Source organism: Cheilinus undulatus, linkage group 22, assembly GCF_018320785.1.
Source record: "Cheilinus undulatus linkage group 22, ASM1832078v1, whole genome shotgun sequence".
NCBI classification, from domain to species: Eukaryota; Metazoa; Chordata; class Actinopteri; order Labriformes; family Labridae; genus Cheilinus; species Cheilinus undulatus.
In genome coordinates, this window is record NC_054886.1 from 16,137,974 (window position 1) to 16,157,976 (window position 20,003).

General features: G+C 37.5%; 1 protein-coding gene across 2 annotated transcripts in view; it reads left to right on the forward strand.

Moving 5' to 3' along the window:
* Positions 1 to 2,676: 2,676 nt before the first annotated feature.
* The window catches only part of acap1 (ArfGAP with coiled-coil, ankyrin repeat and PH domains 1), a 32,779-nt gene continuing 15,452 nt past the window's right edge, over positions 2,677 to 20,003 (forward strand). For both annotated transcript variants that reach the window (XR_005991464.1, XM_041779217.1), the window contains exons 1-8: positions 2,677 to 3,228; positions 8,303 to 8,360; positions 13,296 to 13,415; positions 16,051 to 16,104; positions 16,298 to 16,356; positions 17,186 to 17,369; positions 19,328 to 19,372; positions 19,503 to 19,598. Coding sequence is in view for 1 of the 2 variants with exons in the window: in XM_041779217.1 (XP_041635151.1) it covers positions 3,176 to 3,228; positions 8,303 to 8,360; positions 13,296 to 13,415; positions 16,051 to 16,104; positions 16,298 to 16,356; positions 17,186 to 17,369; positions 19,328 to 19,372; positions 19,503 to 19,598 (669 nt within the window). In the remaining variant the exon portion in view is untranslated. The remainder of the gene's footprint in view (positions 3,229 to 8,302; positions 8,361 to 13,295; positions 13,416 to 16,050; positions 16,105 to 16,297; positions 16,357 to 17,185; positions 17,370 to 19,327; positions 19,373 to 19,502; positions 19,599 to 20,003) is intronic.

Sequence of the window (20,003 nt, forward strand, 5' to 3'; positions counted from 1 at the left end):
CAATTTGAAATAAACTCCACAGAATGATACAGACTGTAGATCTCTGACACCTACCCTCACAGGTCTTAAGTGTGAGAAGCTGTCTCTGATCAGAAGTGCGGCAATTTGTTGGTACAATGTATTTCCAGTTTTATTTTTAAAAAAAGCTTAATTCAGAAACAAAGTCTGGCATTTACAGCAATAAAATAACCACACTGAAAACATTACAGACTATGCAAAATTAAAAAAATAGAAGAGATAAAGGTCAGAGGTCTAACCCTGGATTAAATTATGTATAGACCTGTTGTAGTGATACATAAACGGTGGCTCGCCTTAGCTTCATGAGCTTTAGCTTAAGCTAAAATTGCCAGCTAGCTGTGTAATTAATGTTACTTTGTAAGGCAATGTTGCCAGGCTAGCTTTAGCAACAGGAGCTTTATCAAACATAAACACCAAAAGGAAGAATGGAGGACTGAGGACTTCTTTATTAGAGCCCACTTAATTGAGCTCAAACTAGAATGGAATTATTTTTTCAGTACCAGTGGGGCTAAATCATTTATCCATCTTTAAACTCTGGACCTCCAGCCACTAACCACCGCTAACCTTAAGCTAGCTCAATAACAGTGGTCTGTTGGTGGACAATATTGCAATTAGAAGGCATAGCTTTAGCAAATGTAGCTTTAGCAAATGTAGTTATGAAAGCTGTGTAGATAACATAGCTACATAGCTAATGTAGCTACAAAGCTAATGTAGCTAAAATAGCCAATGTTAACATGCTAGCTTCATTCATACGGATATCCATTAGCTTTGTGAGCTCTAGCTTTAGCTACATTGGCTATGCAGCTTCTTTGTCATATAGCTATTACATGTCACATAGCTATCACATAGCTTGCACAGCTAACGGAGCTATATAAGCTTGCTACGTTTAAATATTTCATGGAGGACAAGCTTTTGTCCTGTAAGCCGGCTGTTTGCTTTATTAAACTTTTTTCTAATTAGGTTTTGCAGGTCAGGTTTTTATTTTTAACTTTTGGTATCCTAACCCTTATCTTAACCTTACCCTAACCTTACATTTAATCCCATTTTATTTAGACATTTTTATCATGTATTTTCTATTCTGACAGAGGTGATGTCACATTAATGGTCAGCTAGAGGGGGCGCCTGAGAGCTCTGGTCTGCAGTCCTCAATAACCTTGGAAAGTCAGCATTAATGCAATAATGATGATTAATTAAGGTCCATAATTTGTGCATGAACTTTTTCAATGGCATTAACTGCATGCTTTATTGTCCTTTTCAGCACACTTTAGTTAAGCCCCTGCAGCGTCTTCCTGCAGCCACAGTGAATCAAAGTAAGTCCACTACTGCTCCTTAATGTCTCATTTCATTAAAAAAATCATAGGTAGCTCAGTGGACAAGTCATCTGTGCATTGTGGTATCAAACTATTCCTTTTTACTGTTCTCTTATTTCCTTTTCAATGCATATCAGGTTTCTTTTTTCTGTAGTTAAGTTCATGTTATGATCTTAGATCTACTCAAAGATTCCTTTGTCTTTCAAAATAAAAGCAGTTTTGTATCCAAGCAAGGAGTCAATCACCCTTAGTTTTAAACAGTTATGTGCCTATTTTTTCTTAATTTTTGGCAATAATAAGCTTCCATATTAAGGATTTACTTAAAAAGAGACTGGCTTATAAAGAGCCTTCTTATCACCTCAACAAAAGCAAAGCAGCCAAGGTTGCCAGACAAGAATACACACCCAGTCTCTCTGCATGGGGAGCGTTTACAGCTGACTGAAACTGACAGCACACAAACAGCCACTGAAGAAACCAAATGAGGGGGAGAGGATGGCCTGCTGAATTATGCTGTATGATATCAAATATTAGGGTCAGATTAAAGCTGATAGAGTGAAAATTTCAGTTTAATTCAGCATGGCAAGGTTAGTCTAGAATTTGTATTAGAGGTTTTTAGTGTAACAGATCATTCGTGGTGTTTTGTGTTGGAGAGGATTAGGGTAAGGAATGGGAAAGAGAAGGAGATGGAAAATGTTTTTTAGCATGCCTTTTAAGAAAAGTCGGACATAATGTGACAAAAGTCAAAATGTCAAATATAATGTTAACAAACAATTTTGGATTTGCACCCCGTTATTTCTTCATGTCTCTCAACATTAAGTAATTTTTTCTCAACATACCAACTTTTGTCATGACATTTTGTCATGTTTTCTTAATGTTTAGTCTTTTCTGATATCACAGCTGTTTAGAGTTTTTCTTAGGTACATGTAGGGGGGGCTTCAAGGAAAAATGGTTGGGAAACACTGACCTAAACACTGATCCTAACCCTAAACAGAATTTTGATTTGATTTTACTTCTCAAGTTTTTGCATGTATTCCCGTGAGATATATGGCATCTCAGATGAAAGGTCTATGATTTGTCAGCCAGACTGTCTTGGAGCATTTTGACAATTTCTTTTCTATTTTTCTCCCCTAAATTTGGACTTTTTCTTGTAATTTGTCTTTTTCCTGGAGACAAAAGTAAACGGAAATCGTCCTTCTAAACCTTTTTTGTTTGTTTGTTTGTTTGTTTTTTTGCTGGACCTCAGCTGTCTTCCGTAGATTTTGGTGCCTCAAAACCAGTTTACCATAAGAAACCCGGAAGTAGTGCGATGTGCGATTTGAGGGGGTTGGACCTCGTGTGTGAGGAGAGAGAGAGAGAGTGTGAGAGAGAGAGAGAGTAGTACTCTAGTCGGCACCCTGGGGAGGAAACATCCAACCCACCGGCTGCCATCTGATTCGATTGATCTCATACGGGAAAATCGTTACGGGATGATCAAAAGGAACGTATTTTGCTATTTCCTCCGTACAACCTGTTGCTCCTTTTCCGGATAAGATGGTAACAACGCCACCAGCATCCCCCCGGGTTTATTCATAAGCGTTGACAGGTCGCCTTTCGACTCGGATGTAACACAGAGGAGTTTCAGTTCAGGCACAAGGCGTCCTAAAAAACAGGAGAAGTGGACGGGACGAGCTGTGAGAGGAATACAAATTATACTACTGAAAGAAAAATCCGTCCAATGACAGGAACGAGCCGAGCTGCCGGTGTGAAGCGTCAAAACTGAGAACTGCCTTTGAGGTCTGCTGTCCACTGTCCGAAGAGAGGATTCGGGAAATTACAGTTTTAAAGTGTTTAAAGACCTAAACGGAGGGATGACTGTCAAGCTGGACTTTGAGGAGTGTTTAAAAGACTCTCCGCGATTCAGGTAAAAGTTTCACCTGTCGAGTAGGAAATAGATAAAGGTTCAACTCTGAGTTGTCTGTAAAACACTAGATTAAGGCTTATTTACCACTTTGGCTGAAAAAAAGTTGTCAAACCTCACTAAACTAACCAAAAGCAATATATACCTTTATTGATTTTTGTATTTTTAAAAGTTTATGATTTAATGTAGACTTGAAAATGATGGGTTTCAGACACTAAAAATTACTTTATGTCCGTGTGTGTTAAAGCAATGTTCTAGGTGAGGTCAACCATGTCATGTCACTAAGGTCAATTGAGGGATGCATGCCGGTTTGCATTGCTATAAAACAATTTTAAATCTGTATTTCTATACGTCATTAAACCTCAGATTAACAAAATAGCCCAAGAAGTTCAGCATCCTTATTCTAGTGGTAAGTGTTACAAGCTATAGAGAGGATAAATTTAGTCATTTTTGTTTCTGTATTTGTAGAATTAAAAACCTGAATTCGCACACATGCTAACAGTTAAATTAAGCTGTGTACACAACGTCATTTAAAGCCATAAAAGTTTCAAACTATGCTGTCAGAGTAACTCTAGGCCTACTGTATTTGAGAGTACCCAATCATTTTTCTTTCAACACACAGTCAACATGTGGTGTGCTAATCAAAAGGGAAGTGTCTCTAAATTGGTTTTGCAAGCAGCTGAGAGAGAGAGAGAGGGGGAGTTTGGCAGGGCTTGGGTGTGTCCTGACAGTTTTTGGTCTCCTGCCTGAGTCACAACCGCCTGTGTCCCTACCAGCTGATTTGGCATGTTTTAAATCCCTCAGCCTCCCTCTTTTTCCCCCCTCTGTTTGAGTTTTTGAGGCCTGAGCAGTGGTGGAAAGTTTGAGTAGTGGCTGATACTGCGCTGAGGTCTCATGTCAGGAAGGAAAGAGGGAGAGGGAAGGAAAGAAGGGAGGGAGGAACAAGTCATCATAACACAGTGATACAGACTAAAAAGCAAGGAGGTAAAGGAGAAGAAAAGAAAATGGCATTAGAATGGCAAATGTGCTACCTCCTCTTAATAGGTATTGGCAAAAGTTAAGTCCCATTTCAGGGTAAGAATCCTTTGAAGGGCTAACCTTTGTAGACTGCTCAGGATGATCTGAAATGAGATGGAGATGTAATCTGCATTTGAAACCACATGCTACAAAACTACAAAACTCAGGTTAGTGTGCTGTTCGTATCATACTAGCATTCTCTTCTTTACTTCATGCAAATGACGCCATAAGCCCCATATTTCTGGTTCAAGCTACCTTAAATGAGCTTGCACCTAGCTAACTTGATTGTTGGGCAGTTTTAGTTTAATTTTCATACAGTATGTTTAGGGGTAATACTGTTAGGTTGAAATTTTGTCATTATTTGCTCACACATAAAAGTGAGTAAAGTTAGGATAATTTTCCTTTTACAAAACTTGTTTGCTGGCTGCCACGCTAATGTTTGAGGAGCAGGAGTATGACAAGTGAGCTCCCCGGTCTGTTAAGGTGGTGCTTTATTTTAGGCAACAAGATAGCTGTGAAGATTAAATAAGGTAGGATTTAGTCCCTTTGAAGGCTGCAGCCCCTGAATTGGGGCTCAGCTTGTGACACCAATGTCATTTAAGTGACATAGCCCACGGGTTTCAGAGGAAGTGTTTTAAAGCCTTATGATGACCTTTGAAATTGACAGTTTTTGACATGCCACTGTGATGCAGTCAGTCTTAAACTATTCCATTTGAAGGATGCAGATCCTGAATTGGGACTCAGCTGGTTACAAATTAAAACATGGATGTCATCTCAGTTATGTAGCTCCCTGGTTTCAGATGAACAGTTTCAAAGCCTTACGATGCTTTTGAAATCAACAGCCTTTGACACCATTACGCTGTCAGTTTTAAACTATGCCCTTTGAAGAATGCAGCACCTGAATTGGGATGCAGCTGGTGACTGTTTAAAACAGGAATGTAGCCCACTAGTTACAGAGGAAGAGTTTTTAGCCAAATGAAGGCAGTGGCTAAGTTAGAAGTGCGACTCCACCTAATCAACTAGTTAACCGATGAAGAACTGGAGCTGCCTTAAGTCCTTCCTTTTTAAATGCAGAAAGTCGCCACTTAATATAAACACAGTAAAACAGTTAAGAACATAAAGAAAACACAGGAGAGAAGGGGATAAATAACAGTTCATGATAGCCACTCTAATGTGCTGCCTCCTGTTGCCAGGTAACGGCAGGGTGGGAGGGAAACAGGAAGTGAAGCGAGATGTGTTGAGGTGATCAACAGGAGAGACAGGAAGTGTTTTTTTCTGTGGGGACAACCACGGCGGAAACTTAGCTTCAGCTCTGTCTTCATTTACTTTTGGCTCTCTGTCTCGCATGCATCTCAAAATGTGACATTAATTCAGACAGAAATTAAAAAATGGGTGCCTGTTTAATGAAAAATACTTTAACTTCCTGCCCTGTGGCCTCCTGTTGCTGGTTCTCATCCTGTCATTTGGTTGTATTTCAAGAGGACATGACCTCAGACACAAACAGACACAGAAAAGACAAACAGTAACTGTCTGTTCAGGCCCTCCTCTCTTCTCTCTCTGCTCTGTCTTGCCTCTTTCTCCTTCACGTCTCTCTCTGTCTCTCTGTATCTCTGTACTGTTGGTGGAAGGCAGCGGAAACCACAAACTCGAGCTCTTAGTGTGAGCAGAGAGAAAAGATACTGTTCGGTCGAAAAACCAACAAACTAGCCATGCACAGGACATCTTTGTGCATGCATGCTAGAGATGCTCAAGAGGGTCAGCTCTTGGCTTTAGAACAAAGTTTATTAATACATTACTGAGCAACAAGCTGGGTATTTGCTTGTACACCTACAACACTTGCAAGAAGGGCCGTTCTGCAGGCTCACTGTTACAGAGCACCTGAGCTCTGGTTAAATGTTGTTTATTCGTGATTAGGTTGACAAAGACTGCAGTAGCAACAAGCACTGAAGCTTTGTAAAACACTGACGTCGCATTTGTGCAAATAAGACAGTATGCAGAAGTTGGTGGTCAGTTTTTTTGCAATAAAAAGGCATTAACCAACAATTTGCTACTTCGCAGTAGTATGAAAACAAGCATCAATATCTTCTACATTTAACTAGCATCATATATCCATCAAAGAGAGAGATTAGACACTCTAATGGCTGACAGTTTAGCTATGTGATATATTTGTGGGATATTTTGAACAAGATTAGAATCGAATAAATAGAAAATAATGTAATTGCAATTTTTGCCAGTATTGCAATTGCAATTTTATATGCAAATATTATTAGTTTCCTTGTATTGTGTATTTTTTAATAAATACAAGGAATAAAGCATTCGATATTATAACCTACATTTAGTCAAGAACACTCTCATCATCCATTTAACCATTTTACTGCAAAATGAATATACAGTTTTACTTGACAGAGAAGGCTCTGCTCAAAAGATGCTCTCTAGGTTAGTCAAGCAGCATGCTTTGACTTTCCAGGGAGCACATAGCTAGAAACCTCCATATGGATAGGAACATTAATGACACTGTGTATTGAAAACAATGAATTATTTCAGAAGCAATTAATTTGTAGTAGCATGAATCTTAATAAGAGGGTGCAATAAGCTTTATGCTATAAAGGAGGAGGCTGGGGTGGAGGATGTTAAGCTTTGCCAGCAGCAGCAGTGTTGTGCTTCACATTAATGCAAGCAGGGATTAGTGAGAAGTATATCATATTTAAATACACCGCTGTATCGGCTGGCTGTCAGCTGACTGCTGACTGTGTATGACATCCGTGAACTAAAGCTAAGCTTCATCAATATTAGATAGAATGACCTGTGTTTAAGAAGACATCTAACTGCCATCATTTTTGCTCATATTTCAAATTTGATATTGATTGCTTTATTGAGGGGATTATCATTTTCATGTCCTTTGTTTTTTAGAAAATATACATATAAAGAACTTTTGTAAACCATTCTGAAAAAATGACACTTGAATGTTTGCATCATGTGCATAAAATTTCTGCTGCAAAAAGAACACATTAAACTTCTATTTTGACACATTTCAAGTAAAAGAAGTAGTGCAACTTCTGCAGTTTTTAAATTTCAGCCGTCCATATTGCAATTTAATCTAATTAGCATTGAATTTCCCAGCCCTGGTGGGGACCAACTTCAACATAGCGAGGATGATGTTCTGGACTCTGTGGAATTGCACTTTCTAGGTCAAAGTGCATCTTTCAGTCTATGTTAATAGCAGACAATTATATAAGCTTACTTTGGGTGGCATTGTTGTTCAAGATTAATATGTGAAAGAAATAAAGGAGACTTGCAGTGGATGGGAAACATGTCAATAATATGTATAACTTGTGTCATTCTCAAAACATTTATTTCCCTAGATAACATTTATTTACCCTATCTGATTTCAATTTAGCTTCATTAGCCATGCCCCCCTCCATTCTTAGGGCTTTTTGCTTTTATTAGACAGGGAAGCTTAAGAGACAAGAAATATGAGGAGAAAGCGTGGGAACGACATGCACCAAACAGCTCCAGGATCAGGATTTGAACCTGCGACCAATTCATCAAGGATTGTAGCCTCTGTGTATGGGAGCCTGCTCTTCTAACTGAGTTATACAGGCACTCAGGGGTTTGCTATTAAATTCATGCATTTTCAACAGAGAAACTTTTAACACATCACCCACTTTGCACCTTTTACAATTAGTATTATATCTGATTATGATCACGAGTCTATTTTCTGTCCACTTTTCCCATTGGAAACTGTCAGCAACTATATATATCTTTTGGTAGTAATACATACTCATGAAAACAGCTGAATGCTTAAGTTAAATAGGTTATTTTCTTCCTTAAAGTTACTAAAAGTAATTGGAATTAAACTGTATTCACAAGAATATCCCTTTTGAGGTAATGACACAGCAGTGAGTGCTTTAGCTTCTGAAAAGCATCAAAACAACAACACTATGCACTATCTGATATGTGAAAAACTGTACGGAAGCAAATTTGTCTCTATGAAGTTTTGCAGGAATAATGAATGACCCTCACCTCTTATGTGTGACTCTATGTATTTTGTGTGTTTCAGAGCTGAAATTGAGGTGGTCCAAAATGATGTCAGTGAACTTGAGACACGACTAGACAAGGTGAGAGGCGCGCACCACATCTACGTGTACTACTATAAGATCACACTGAGTCACTGCCTAATTTTTATAAATCTTACTTCCACATGCACACAAAGGCATCAAATGTTTCTGGTCACACACTCATCATGTAAAGAGGAGGTGAAGTGAGAGGCTGGAAGCATAGTTGAGGTATAATTCACTTGACAGAGAGCAGGAAGTGACTGCAGGTGATGCTTCCCCTTTGTATTGTCCTAAAACACACAGAACTGATGCTTGTTCTGCTTTAAAACATTAATAAATATTTTGTATTGTGCTCATACAAGTTTGATATATTTCTGTTCCTTCATGGCATTTAAAAAATCACGAAAATGCCAGAATCTCTAAAAAAAATCAAACATAGAAATTCAACAGAAAGTCAGAGCTTTTGGTTTATTTAACTTTTCCTGTACACCGCTGCCTGTTGCTGCAGGGCGAGGAGGGGGGTTAGAAAATCTTGACTAACTGGGTTCAAACCCCTCTGCTCTTGTTGCCTTTGCCCTGGAGCAAAAACAGTAATGCCTCGTAGCTGAAATCTCATATTACTGTCTAAAATAGACAGACCAAGAGAATTTCTCAGCAGAGGAAAATGGAGAGAAATCTGGAGACGCAGTTATTTGATTCAGTTTTATTTCTATGGCACATTTTACACAGTTGTAAACTCTACAGAAGATAAAAACAGACACAAAACAATCAATGGGTCAAGAAAAACAAAAATTCCAGAAATAATAATTAATGATCTGGAGACACATTGCAGTAATCTGTACAGCATTTTGCATGTACTAATGCTGGGGTCTCCTACAAAGGAGCACACTTAAATCCATGCTTTATAGATAAGAGTGGAATCGATCCTGTACTGACCCAGCAGCCATGAAGTCTCATTAGTACAGGTGTAATATGTTCCTGCAGTGTTTTGGATGAGCTGCAGCCTTCCTATTGACTTTTTAGAAAGTCCATCAAAGAGGGCGTTACAGTAATCTAGTCAGGTGGATATGAACGCATGGACCAGTTTTCCAAGTAGGATTGTGACCCGAGTTTAGAAATGTTTTCAGATGGTAGGATGCTGCTTTTTTTATGGGATTTTGGAAGTTCAGATAAGAATCAATCATGGCACCAAGATTTCTGACATGCTCACTGTGCTGTAGGGGAAATGATGATGCAATGGAGATGAACTCTTGCCTCTTTTTTTGTTCGTCTACTATCAAGATTTCCATTTTGTCTTTGTTTAGTTGTAAAAAGTATGAGAAATCCATTTTCTAATCAGCAATGCATCTTACAACTGAAGGATGGATCCAGATAGGCCAAAGTAATTCTTCGTTTGGTGTAATAGGATGCTATTATCAACTGAATCAACTGTAGGATCTCGTTTAGGCTTAGCAGTATGTTAGTCCTAAATAAACAGAAACTGTCTGAGAAATCCCTGTATTTAAGGTCCTGGACATAGCCACAAAGTACAAAATTATATGTCAGTATTATTGTTTGTCTTGAGTCTGTTTTTAGTATCTATGTTGTGTTTCCATCCATCCATCCATCCATCCTCTTCAACTTATCTGGGGTCAGGTCCCAGGGACAGCCGGCTAAGCAAGAAAACCCCAGACATCCCTCTCCCAAGCAATGCTTTTAAACTTACTCTAGGGGACTCAGAGGTTTTCTCTCACCTCTTCCCAGACCTAGAACTTCCCTCAAGCAAGTCCTGGGTCTGCCCCGGGATCTCTTCCCAGTGGGACGTGTCCAGATGACCCCCACAGGGAGGCAACTAGGGGACATCCTGATCAGATGCCTCAACTGGAGGAGCAGCTCTACTTTAAACTCCCTCTGGATGTCCGAGCTCCTCACCCTACCTTTAAGGCTGAGCCCAGCCACCCTCCTGAGGAATCTCATCTTTGACTGCTTGTATCTGTGATCTCATTCTTTCATTCTTTCACTACACAAAGCTTGTGACAGTAGGTGAGAGGTGAAACGGAGATCAACTGGTAGATTGAAGCTTTGCCTTTAGTCTCAGCTCCCTCTTCACTTTGACAGTCCAGTAAAGCGCCTGCTATACTTCTGATGCAGCACTGATCTCATGGACCATTCTGCAATCGCTCAGGAACAAGACCTCGAGATACTTGAACTCCTTCATTTGGAGGCAAAGAGTCATTCCTCATGGCCTTGGACTTGGGTGCTGACACTCTACCCAGCCATTTCACACTCAGCTGCAAACCGCCTCAACACCTACTGGAGGTCCTTAGCTGATGAAGCCAACAGAACCACATCATCTGAAAAAAACACTGATGAAATTTCCAGACCGGAAACCCTCCCATCTGGTCAGTGGATCCTTAACCCACTGACCAGACAGTTAGTGGAGGTTAGGAAACCCCGTAAGACTGCTAAGGATGGGATTGTCACTGTAAAACAACTCATCATCCCAGCTAAACAATTAAACAATTAAAGTAGTCCAGATGGTCAATTAACTTTGCAAAGCTGATGGATTGGCCAGATTCCTGTCATCCGGAAGATCCGTCTTGCAAAACTTAATCTGAAAAGAGACCAGACCAATCAGCATCATTTGAAGAGAACAAAGTGGTAGCTATTGGTGGGGTTTACCTGTTCTGGAAGCCAGCAGTAATGGCTGCTATCAGTGTAGCGTTTAGCTCAGATGTATCTATAGTAAAGTGTCAGTTTGCAATAGTTACAAAGGGGGTTTAGTCATACTGTAACAACATTCAAGCTACATTCAGGCTAACTGCTGGTGAAACAGTTTCCCTGAATGTAGCTTTAGCAACAGTTTTTTTTATTGGATCTGGACAGCAATCTTTATTAAAAGAGGAGAAAGAACCACACTGAAAGCTTTTTTGACAAAGAAGATGTCTTTAAACTTCTCCTGACTGGGCTCAGCTTGAGTTTTATCCACCAACAGAAACTACTACAGTGCCTGCCTGCAGAGTTTACATTATTTACTGTAGCTGCACATGCCTACTACCTCATTTTGTCTTGTTGCTCTGATAAGCCTGTAATGAATGTGACTGACAGAACATTCCTCCAATCACCTTCCAAGAATTCTTTAAAATGTCACGCCCTTCCCAAACACTTTGTATAGGAGCTTTCCCAGATGAATGGGAAATATGTCCATGCAATGGGGATATGAAACAGTCTATCTGGTGCGTCAGGTCAATGATCACATGCTTTCTGATTGCTTTAGTTAGATGTGCTTTTCTTTGATCAAATGATCTCGTTATATGAGATCATCATATGATCCCATTTCATAGTATATAATTTAACCCCCTAAGACCCTGTATGTACGTATGAGAACATTACATATTGGCTTTCCCACAACATAATAATGATTCCTGATAATTTTTTTGAGATAGTTGTCCAGAATGTCCATTGAAGTCTAAGTAAATTGCTTGAAATGTTGGGATGAATTGCTGTTTGGATATTTTGGGGAGTTTACTTAGAAAAGGATCAAGTTTTTTCATTGAAATTTAGGGATATGTCTGTACATTTTGGAATTTCATTGGAAGATTTGGGGAAATTGCTTTGATTTTTTTGGCTTTTCCATGGTAATGTAGGAAATGTATTTGAGAATTTTTGGGAATTGGATTGGTAATTCAGGGCAGGGATCATCCTATGAAGTTTTCAGGAATGTTCATGGAAATTTCAGGGAATTTGTTTTGATGTTTCTGTCATTTTCATGGAATTTTGCAGAATTTTTGTACACTTTTTAGAATTTGCTTTTAAATTTTAACGGGGATTTTGCTTGGATATTTGAAAAATTTGTTTGAGAATTTTCAGGAATATGCATTTAATTTTGGGGGGTTTTATGATAAAGTTTCACTGAAAGATTTGAGAACTTTTTAAAGTATTTTGTTTTTTTTAATGTAATACTTGAAATACACCTTTTTACATTTTCTACAATTGTGATCTACAGTTGTAGTTTTTTAGGGAATTTGTTTGGATTTTGGACAGGAAAATTTCCAGGAATTCATGTTCAAAGACAAGGCTAGTGTTTTCACAAATCAGACCCTATTTATTGAAAATAAGAGGGGGGAACTAAAATGCTTTCCTAACAACAGCTCTGGTCTCAAGAGGTTTAAACTGCCAACATTAACATTCATCATTAGCCTTGTTGAGACTTACTACAGAGCATTATCCAGAAGTCTTGAGTTTTTACTTAGCTGTTTTAAACATTGTTTCAGCTTAATTTTGCACCTTAATGGTATACTTTATCTTTAGTTCATTTTACTGCTTTCTTCAGACTGACACTGTGCCACAACCAGTTAGCTAGTCTTGCTAGCAGCTAGCATTCATTTAGCATATATTCCCAGCTTAAGAAGAAAATGTTTCTCTAACAGAACAAAAGAGAGCTTGAAGGAACACAAATGTCAGACTTTTATTTGTCATGTAGCTATGCTTTTGTAACTAACGTAATAATGTTTCTTGTTAACTGGCAGTTTAGAAAGGCATTCTTTAGCATACTTGTAACTAAGCTAACAAATCCACATACGTCTATAAATGCATCTTTCACTGAAAAAAATATTTCTTTAATAAGTTTTATCCTTAAAAATGAGTTGTTCATGTTGTAACTTTAAAAAAAAATACAATTCTGTCTTTATGTAAAATAAAATACTGGCTATGACAGTTATATACAACAGCCAATATTCAGGCTGAACATCTAGCTTGTAAAACCCTGATTGTTCTAGCTGTAGTTCATTTTAATGAACTCCTGACAGCATTTAGCAGTAGCTTGAGGCTTCATTCAGCATGCTCGATGAGAAAAACGTCCAACTCTTGCTGTTTTATTGCCCTAATGTGCGGACTCCTGGAATAACTCCTCATTATGTTTAATTATTCATACTGGTTATAACTGGCCGTTAGTCACTTCGAGTGTGTCTCATTGAGTATCCAGGAGGAATATGACTGCATGTCTTTGTCATCCAGCTTGTGAAACAATGCCAGGCCATGCTGGAGGCAAGCAAAGTCTACTGTCAGACCAGCAAGAGCTTTGTCAGTGGCCTGCGGGATCTGGGACACAACTGCTCAGGGGACAACATGATGGAGGTGAGAAGGACACAGCGGTGTACGTAATCACTTTGGAGTTAACTATGCAACCCTGCTGCATATGTCTCCACCCAGATTATGTCACATTCACTTAAAGGAAGTGTTGTTTGTACATGAAGTTAATAGATTTATTTGATCCTTTTCAAAACAGCAGTATGATTGATAAAAAAATCTAAATATGACTGCTCCTGTTTTCTGGATCCATGAATGAAGTGGCCCAATTTTGAGAACAGAAAACAGATTCAATATGACTTAAGCTGTTCAAACTGCCATGAAAATTAGGTCTGAGTCATACGAGGGCAAAAAAGATCAGAATCAGGTCACATGGGCCTGCAGAGTGAATGCAGCAATAGAAGAGCTGTTATTTGTTAAAGAGAGAAATGATTCAAACAAAGGAGTCTGAGGAGAACAGAAACAGAGCTCAAACAGGAGATTTTTTTTCCCAAGTGGAATGGAACAAGACTAAAAAAATAGCAGTGCTATTTTACAACTGTAAGAGATTAATGCTCTTTTCATTCTCCTTAATTTCACATTTATTTGACCCTCTGATATCACTTTGACTTTCTGGTGTGGTATTTTTATGTAAAACTGTGATTTTATGTAATCAAATTTGCATTTAGATGATTTAAATCCTGAAAATAATTGAATATTTGGTAGTTTTGATCCAGACCAAAATTGTACAAAAGTTTTAACCCAGAAAGTGGAAAAATAAAATATTCTGTAATTTTTTTGGCAGTTTTGGAGAAGACGGTTTTGTTCTTAATGGCCATTTTAGATCGGATACGGCACAAAAACTAAAAAATGCATTTAATTATTTTTGTTGCTGGTCTTCAGCATAGCTTATACAGTGAATTTTTAAAAACCCCCAGCTAACATTTAGCTATCATAGAAATGAACATTTTTATTTATTTTTTTTTTTACATAATAATCAACAGTGACATTGTTTACTCAAACTAGCATTTAAAGGGTTAAAATCCTAAAAATATCTGAATATTAAGTTGTTTGATCAGTAATGTAGTTGATTGAAAGATCTATCCCACAAAAAGTTAGCAAAAATGTTTCTATACATTTTTTTATGAATGTTATATTATTGTATTATATTATTGATTTTTTTTCTAAATGGATGTAATATTTATCAAAATTGTTCAGTGTGTTACAGACCCAAAAAAAGATGAAATCTGACTTTCAAAATTTATCAAAAATAAGCCTTCTTACACCTAATGCAGCAACACAGCCAAAATGAAAAATTTGTCATTTAGATAACTATGTCCATAATGATACCAGAGGTTTTAAGTAAAGTTTTAACAACTTTCTACAGGAGCCCTATATGGACAAGCATAAGCAGATTTGAAACAACTTTTCCCCATAATAACGAGTATAATGGTTGTTTTCTTCAATCCCAATTCATCTCAACATCTTGGTAAAACAACACTGGTTTTCTTGTGAAAAGGAGTTTTTCACAGCTGTTTTCTCAAGGTCATAATAAATTAACTAATTTAATTTAATGTTTAAAATGGTGTCAGTATTTTGCTAATCAATAATTAGAGTGGCCTTTAGATTTTATTCATATTTCTACTTTCTAAGTGTAATGTTAATTTAATTGCATTATCCCACAATAAATAAATACATTAAAAATAAGTAAGTAAATAAATACATATATAAATAATGAAGACATTAATAAATTAATGAATAAGTATTAGAATTAAATGTTGAAGTAGTTGTTTATAAATAAACCATAATATAAAAATAAAGATATTAAGGCCTTTGATTTACCATTTATTTCTTAGGTTAAAACAGAATAATGATATTATTAATTGAAAATCAAAAATAATATACATAACATACTAAAACTAAATGAAATTCAAGAAAAATGTACCTGTAATATAATTGCCTAAAATTAAATGAATAAATCTATCTATAATATAATAAATTTAAGCAATCATTAAAAAAAATCTACAATTAATTACTTAAAGGTAAATAACCCCTTTTGTTTGGAAATAACTTAACTGATGAACTGTTTGATTATACAGAAAATAGTTTAGTGAAGAACTAGATAATAGACCAGATCTTTATTCCATTTATGTCTTCATTCTTTATTCATGTCGTGTCGTATCCCATCGTGTTGTATCAAAGTGTATCAAACTGCATCATATTGTATTGCATTGTATTTTTTAGTATCATATTATTCAGGGCTTCCATAGAGTATATCTGGGAACTGAAAGTTTTAATTGATTCATTAAAATATTGTAGTGGCAATTAACTCATTAAAAAAACTCATTATTATGTTTTTAAAATCCAAAATGCTACTTCATTGATTCTTGTTTCACGTTAAGGATCATTTCCACAAAAAAGGCCCGTGCACTACTACAACTACCTTACACATTTAAAAAAAATCTATTTCCTTACTGTCCCACAGTCACCAGTGAGCCATTTATTAGCAACTAGCTACATGGCATTTGCCAGCTAAAGAGCAAAACATACAAAACAAATCAAACACAATTTAGAGAACAAAAACAGCCAAAAACAGTTACTTAAGTACTTTTGTTGCCCAAATGGACACACAAAGAGTCTAAATAACAATGCTGCTTTATATGCTGCTTCATAACACAATCTAATCTGAGTTATCTGTCCTCAGGAGTGTTTGGAGAAATTTTCCAAGAAGCTGTCTCTCATCCTGGATGCACAGGAGGTGAGTCTGTCTGCCTGTCTGTCTCCTTTTGACTCGCTGTTATTGCACCACAATCTTAATTCAGACATGACACTTATCAGCCGTAGTCTGTGGTCAAACAAGGCTGCAGTCTGCTGTTACACACTTTGACATTCAGCATCTATCTGTGCTCGCTGTGATAGATCTATATCTGTCTCTCTTTTGTCTCCTTTAGGAAGTAATCGAGGTCACGCAGAAGGCGGTCAAAACGAAGCTGCAGAACTTTGTCAAAGAGTGAGTGGGCTGTTTTTGTGGCCTCTGCTTTATGTTTCATCTTATTTTCTTTTCCTGCTGGTATCTTTGCTATAATTAACCACCTTTGTTAGACTGATTCCCTTTCCTCCACTCTACCAAGTTTAAGCCAAAGTATTTTCTCTTTGTGTATTTTTTCCATTAGCACTGAGAACAATATAGAGGGCTACACAAGTTAGAGTGGATGTCTAAAAACACTTGACAACAGAGACAATCTAGATTTTTAGCTGAAGAGTCAACCCTCTACACTCCCAAATCTGTTATCAAATGCTAAAAGGAATGCAAACAAGCTACACTGGATTTAACAATATAATTCAACACTAAAACACACACAAATGAGCTGAACAACAATCTCATTTACTACCTGCCCCACTTACAGTGTGCTGACTGTTGACATAATAAATATTATTGTGGTAATATATAATAATTTTATAACATTGATCACAGAATGACAGTAAAAGTAGTCTTACAGTCTTAACTATAAGAATAAACAAAATATAGTTTGAAAAAAGCCATAAATTGAGCCCATGTAATTATTGCACATATGTCATTTGGTTAAAAGTGTTCAAAATGTCACAGTCTTTTCAAGAAAACCTGTTAATTCCCTCCATAACAACCTATGAAATCAGCACTGTCTATTTTGTATCTTCCTATATCTATTTCCCAAAGTTCAGTGTTGTGTGTCTAGGAAACTTTCTAACCAATGGCTATCTTAAACCTTATTTTACTCATTTAATTTGTCAAATAAAAGTGAAGTACTCAACCAGGGAGCAAAATGATTGATCATTTTTTCCCACTCCTTGTCTTCCAGAGATGTCCGACGCTTCAAAGATGTGCGTAAGGAGTTTGAGCGTGGCAGCGAGTGTCTGGAGGGGGCGCTGTCGAGGAACGCTCAGGCTCCACGAGGGAAACAGCATGAAGTGGAGGAGGCCAGTAATGCTCTGCTCAACGCACGCAGGACGTTTCGGTCTGAGGCTCTGGATTACGTTCTGGAGGTGAGATGAAGTAACCTGACACTCTAGGTACACTGTTTCACATATTACACAGAATATGTAATATACAGTGCTTAAAAAAAGTATTAATTTCCTCGGATGTTTTACCGTTTTACTGTGTTTATAAATCAACTGTGATCAATATAATTAAGCTTTTAGACCAGAAAAAAGACTCTATTTCTACAGAGTAATGCCAATAAAAAATGAAATGTAAAATAAGTGACTGCATTAATATTCACCCCCTTCAAGTCATTATTTAGTAGATGCACCTTTGGCTGCAATCACAGCACTGAGTCTGTGTGGATAGGTCTCAATCAGGCTTGCACAACTGGACACTGCAATTTTACTCCATTGTTCTTTGCATTACTACTGAAAGCTCTATCAGGTCTGAGATCAGGTGTGAAAAACCTTTTTCAAGTCTGGCCACAAATTGTCTACTGGATTGAGGTCTTTGCTTTGAATCTTCCTCTCCAGAACAGTCACCTTGTTGTCTTTAAACCATTTCCATGTAGTGTTTAGTGTATGCTTTCAGGCCATTGTCTTGCTAGAAAATAAATCTTCTCTCAAGCCATAGTTCTCTTGTAGACTGAATAAGATTGTCCTCCATGATTTTCTGATATTTTGCCACTTTCTTTTTACCCTCTACCCTTTTCCCTGAGTTGTCTGGAGTGTTCTGTTGTCTTTATTATGAAATGGTAGCCAGGAATACTGATTAATGACATGTGGTACAGTTTTGATAAAACTGATAAAACTTAGTCTTTATTCATGCTCCTGCTTGTTTCCAGGCTTCAGCAGAACTAAACCACACCTATAGCTCCACCTCTCTCTTCTCACATGATGCTGATTGGTTGTTATTCGTTGACTAGGGATAAGCATATCAGCCTGAGACTTTGGAATATAGATCTGCCTGATAACAGACATGAAATCTTGCGAATCCATTAGCCTTGCAAGGTTAGAGATAACTAAATGAAAATGTCTCTATCTCTTGCATTTCCCTTTCTCTAGCAGTGGTTTTGAACTGGTCCAGCCTTGGAATCCAGTGCCAACTCCTGACAAATTGCAACCCAAATTCTTACATTTTTAACCAAGTTAACTGTTTTTTTATTAAATATCGTGCAGAACATGACACAGACAGAACAAAGAAAAAAAGTCGTGTCTGTCAAGAAAAAGCAAAGCTTCAGTGTTTCACCACAACTTCTTTTTCCAGGCCCTCATCGGTAAAAATGGTTCTCACCACGATCCACAAGTTACAAACCAAGGATGTGAAGCATCCTCCATTTTTCTAAGATTGATTTACTTGATGTAATGAAAACTACATCAAGGTCAGCTTTATATTTAGGTTTCCATAAATCTGACTTTGATTTGCATATTACATTTGATTTCAGTGGACTGGATGATGTTAGCGGTGTTTCTATTTTTAGCCTTGATCTGCTGCTGTTTTATCCCTTTTGGTTTACTTCTGTCTAGTATTCCAAACTTTCTTTGTATGTCTTTTCTTCTTGCTCCTTTTTATTGTGCTTGATTTGCTTGTTGTTTCTGTGCCTGTTAACCTGCATGTTAACACCTGCATGCAAACTAAATTTAGCAAAATAAAAGCAGGTGTGAGCAGGGTCCATCTTAAGCTACACTGCATACAAAATATAATGAACAAAGAGAATAAGTCAAAGAAGTCCAAAGACCCCGCAGCACACTAAACATGATCAGAACTTTCCAAAGCCCCAAAGGAAAACAAGCAGGGAAAACCAGTCACAAAACCAGTGAACCCTTGGTATCTTAAACGGCCTGGAAACACCAGAACGTCTGATTACTGTTGTGCTTCTGCTGTTTTGAATGATAACACGTTTGCCTCAGGGCTCCTCTCCAGACTCGTGGTTGTGTCTCCCACAGGTTGGCCAGTGGCCAGAGGTTTTTTTTGTGGAAAAATGAGCACTGCCTGTAACCACTGCTTCCTTTTGTTTCAGATTAATGTCATTGAGGCTAAGAAGAAAACGGACATTGTGACGGCAGTGAGTTCACGTTAACCTACTTTAAGACTGTTTTGTCTGATAATTGCTGACTCTACCTCTTTAAACCTGTAATTATGATGGCATGATTTGGGATATCTTAATAAAAGCTGTTGTATGTGCTTTCTCTTAGATGTTGTCACTGATGGAGGCCCAGGCTAATTTCTTCCAACATGGCCACCAGTCGCTGTCAGAATTGGACGAGTATCGACGAAAGCTAAATGATGAGGTAACTGCTTATTCGGGGCTGATTAATCTTATTTACTTTATAAACTTTTATTTGCTCTGCTGATCTTGTTGCAGTCATGTTAAGTAACAGCACAGATATTGATGACAGTTTTATGCAGTTATAGCTAAATAAAAAGCAGGTATGCAGAATAAAGAGACAGATAGCCTGACATTAGCTTTATGTGAGTGACTGGTAAAATGTGAGAAAGTAAATGTACAGAACCTAAAGATTAAATTGTCTTCTTTGCTTCAAAAGTTGCTTTAATGTCAGACAAAAAGTCTGCGACAACTCTAAAGTTGCTATGCTAGCCTAGGAGCCAGACATGATTAGCCTAACTTAGCAACAGAATGGAAAGCAGAGGGAAACGGCTAGCCTAGCCCGATTCTAAAGGCTGACAAATTTACC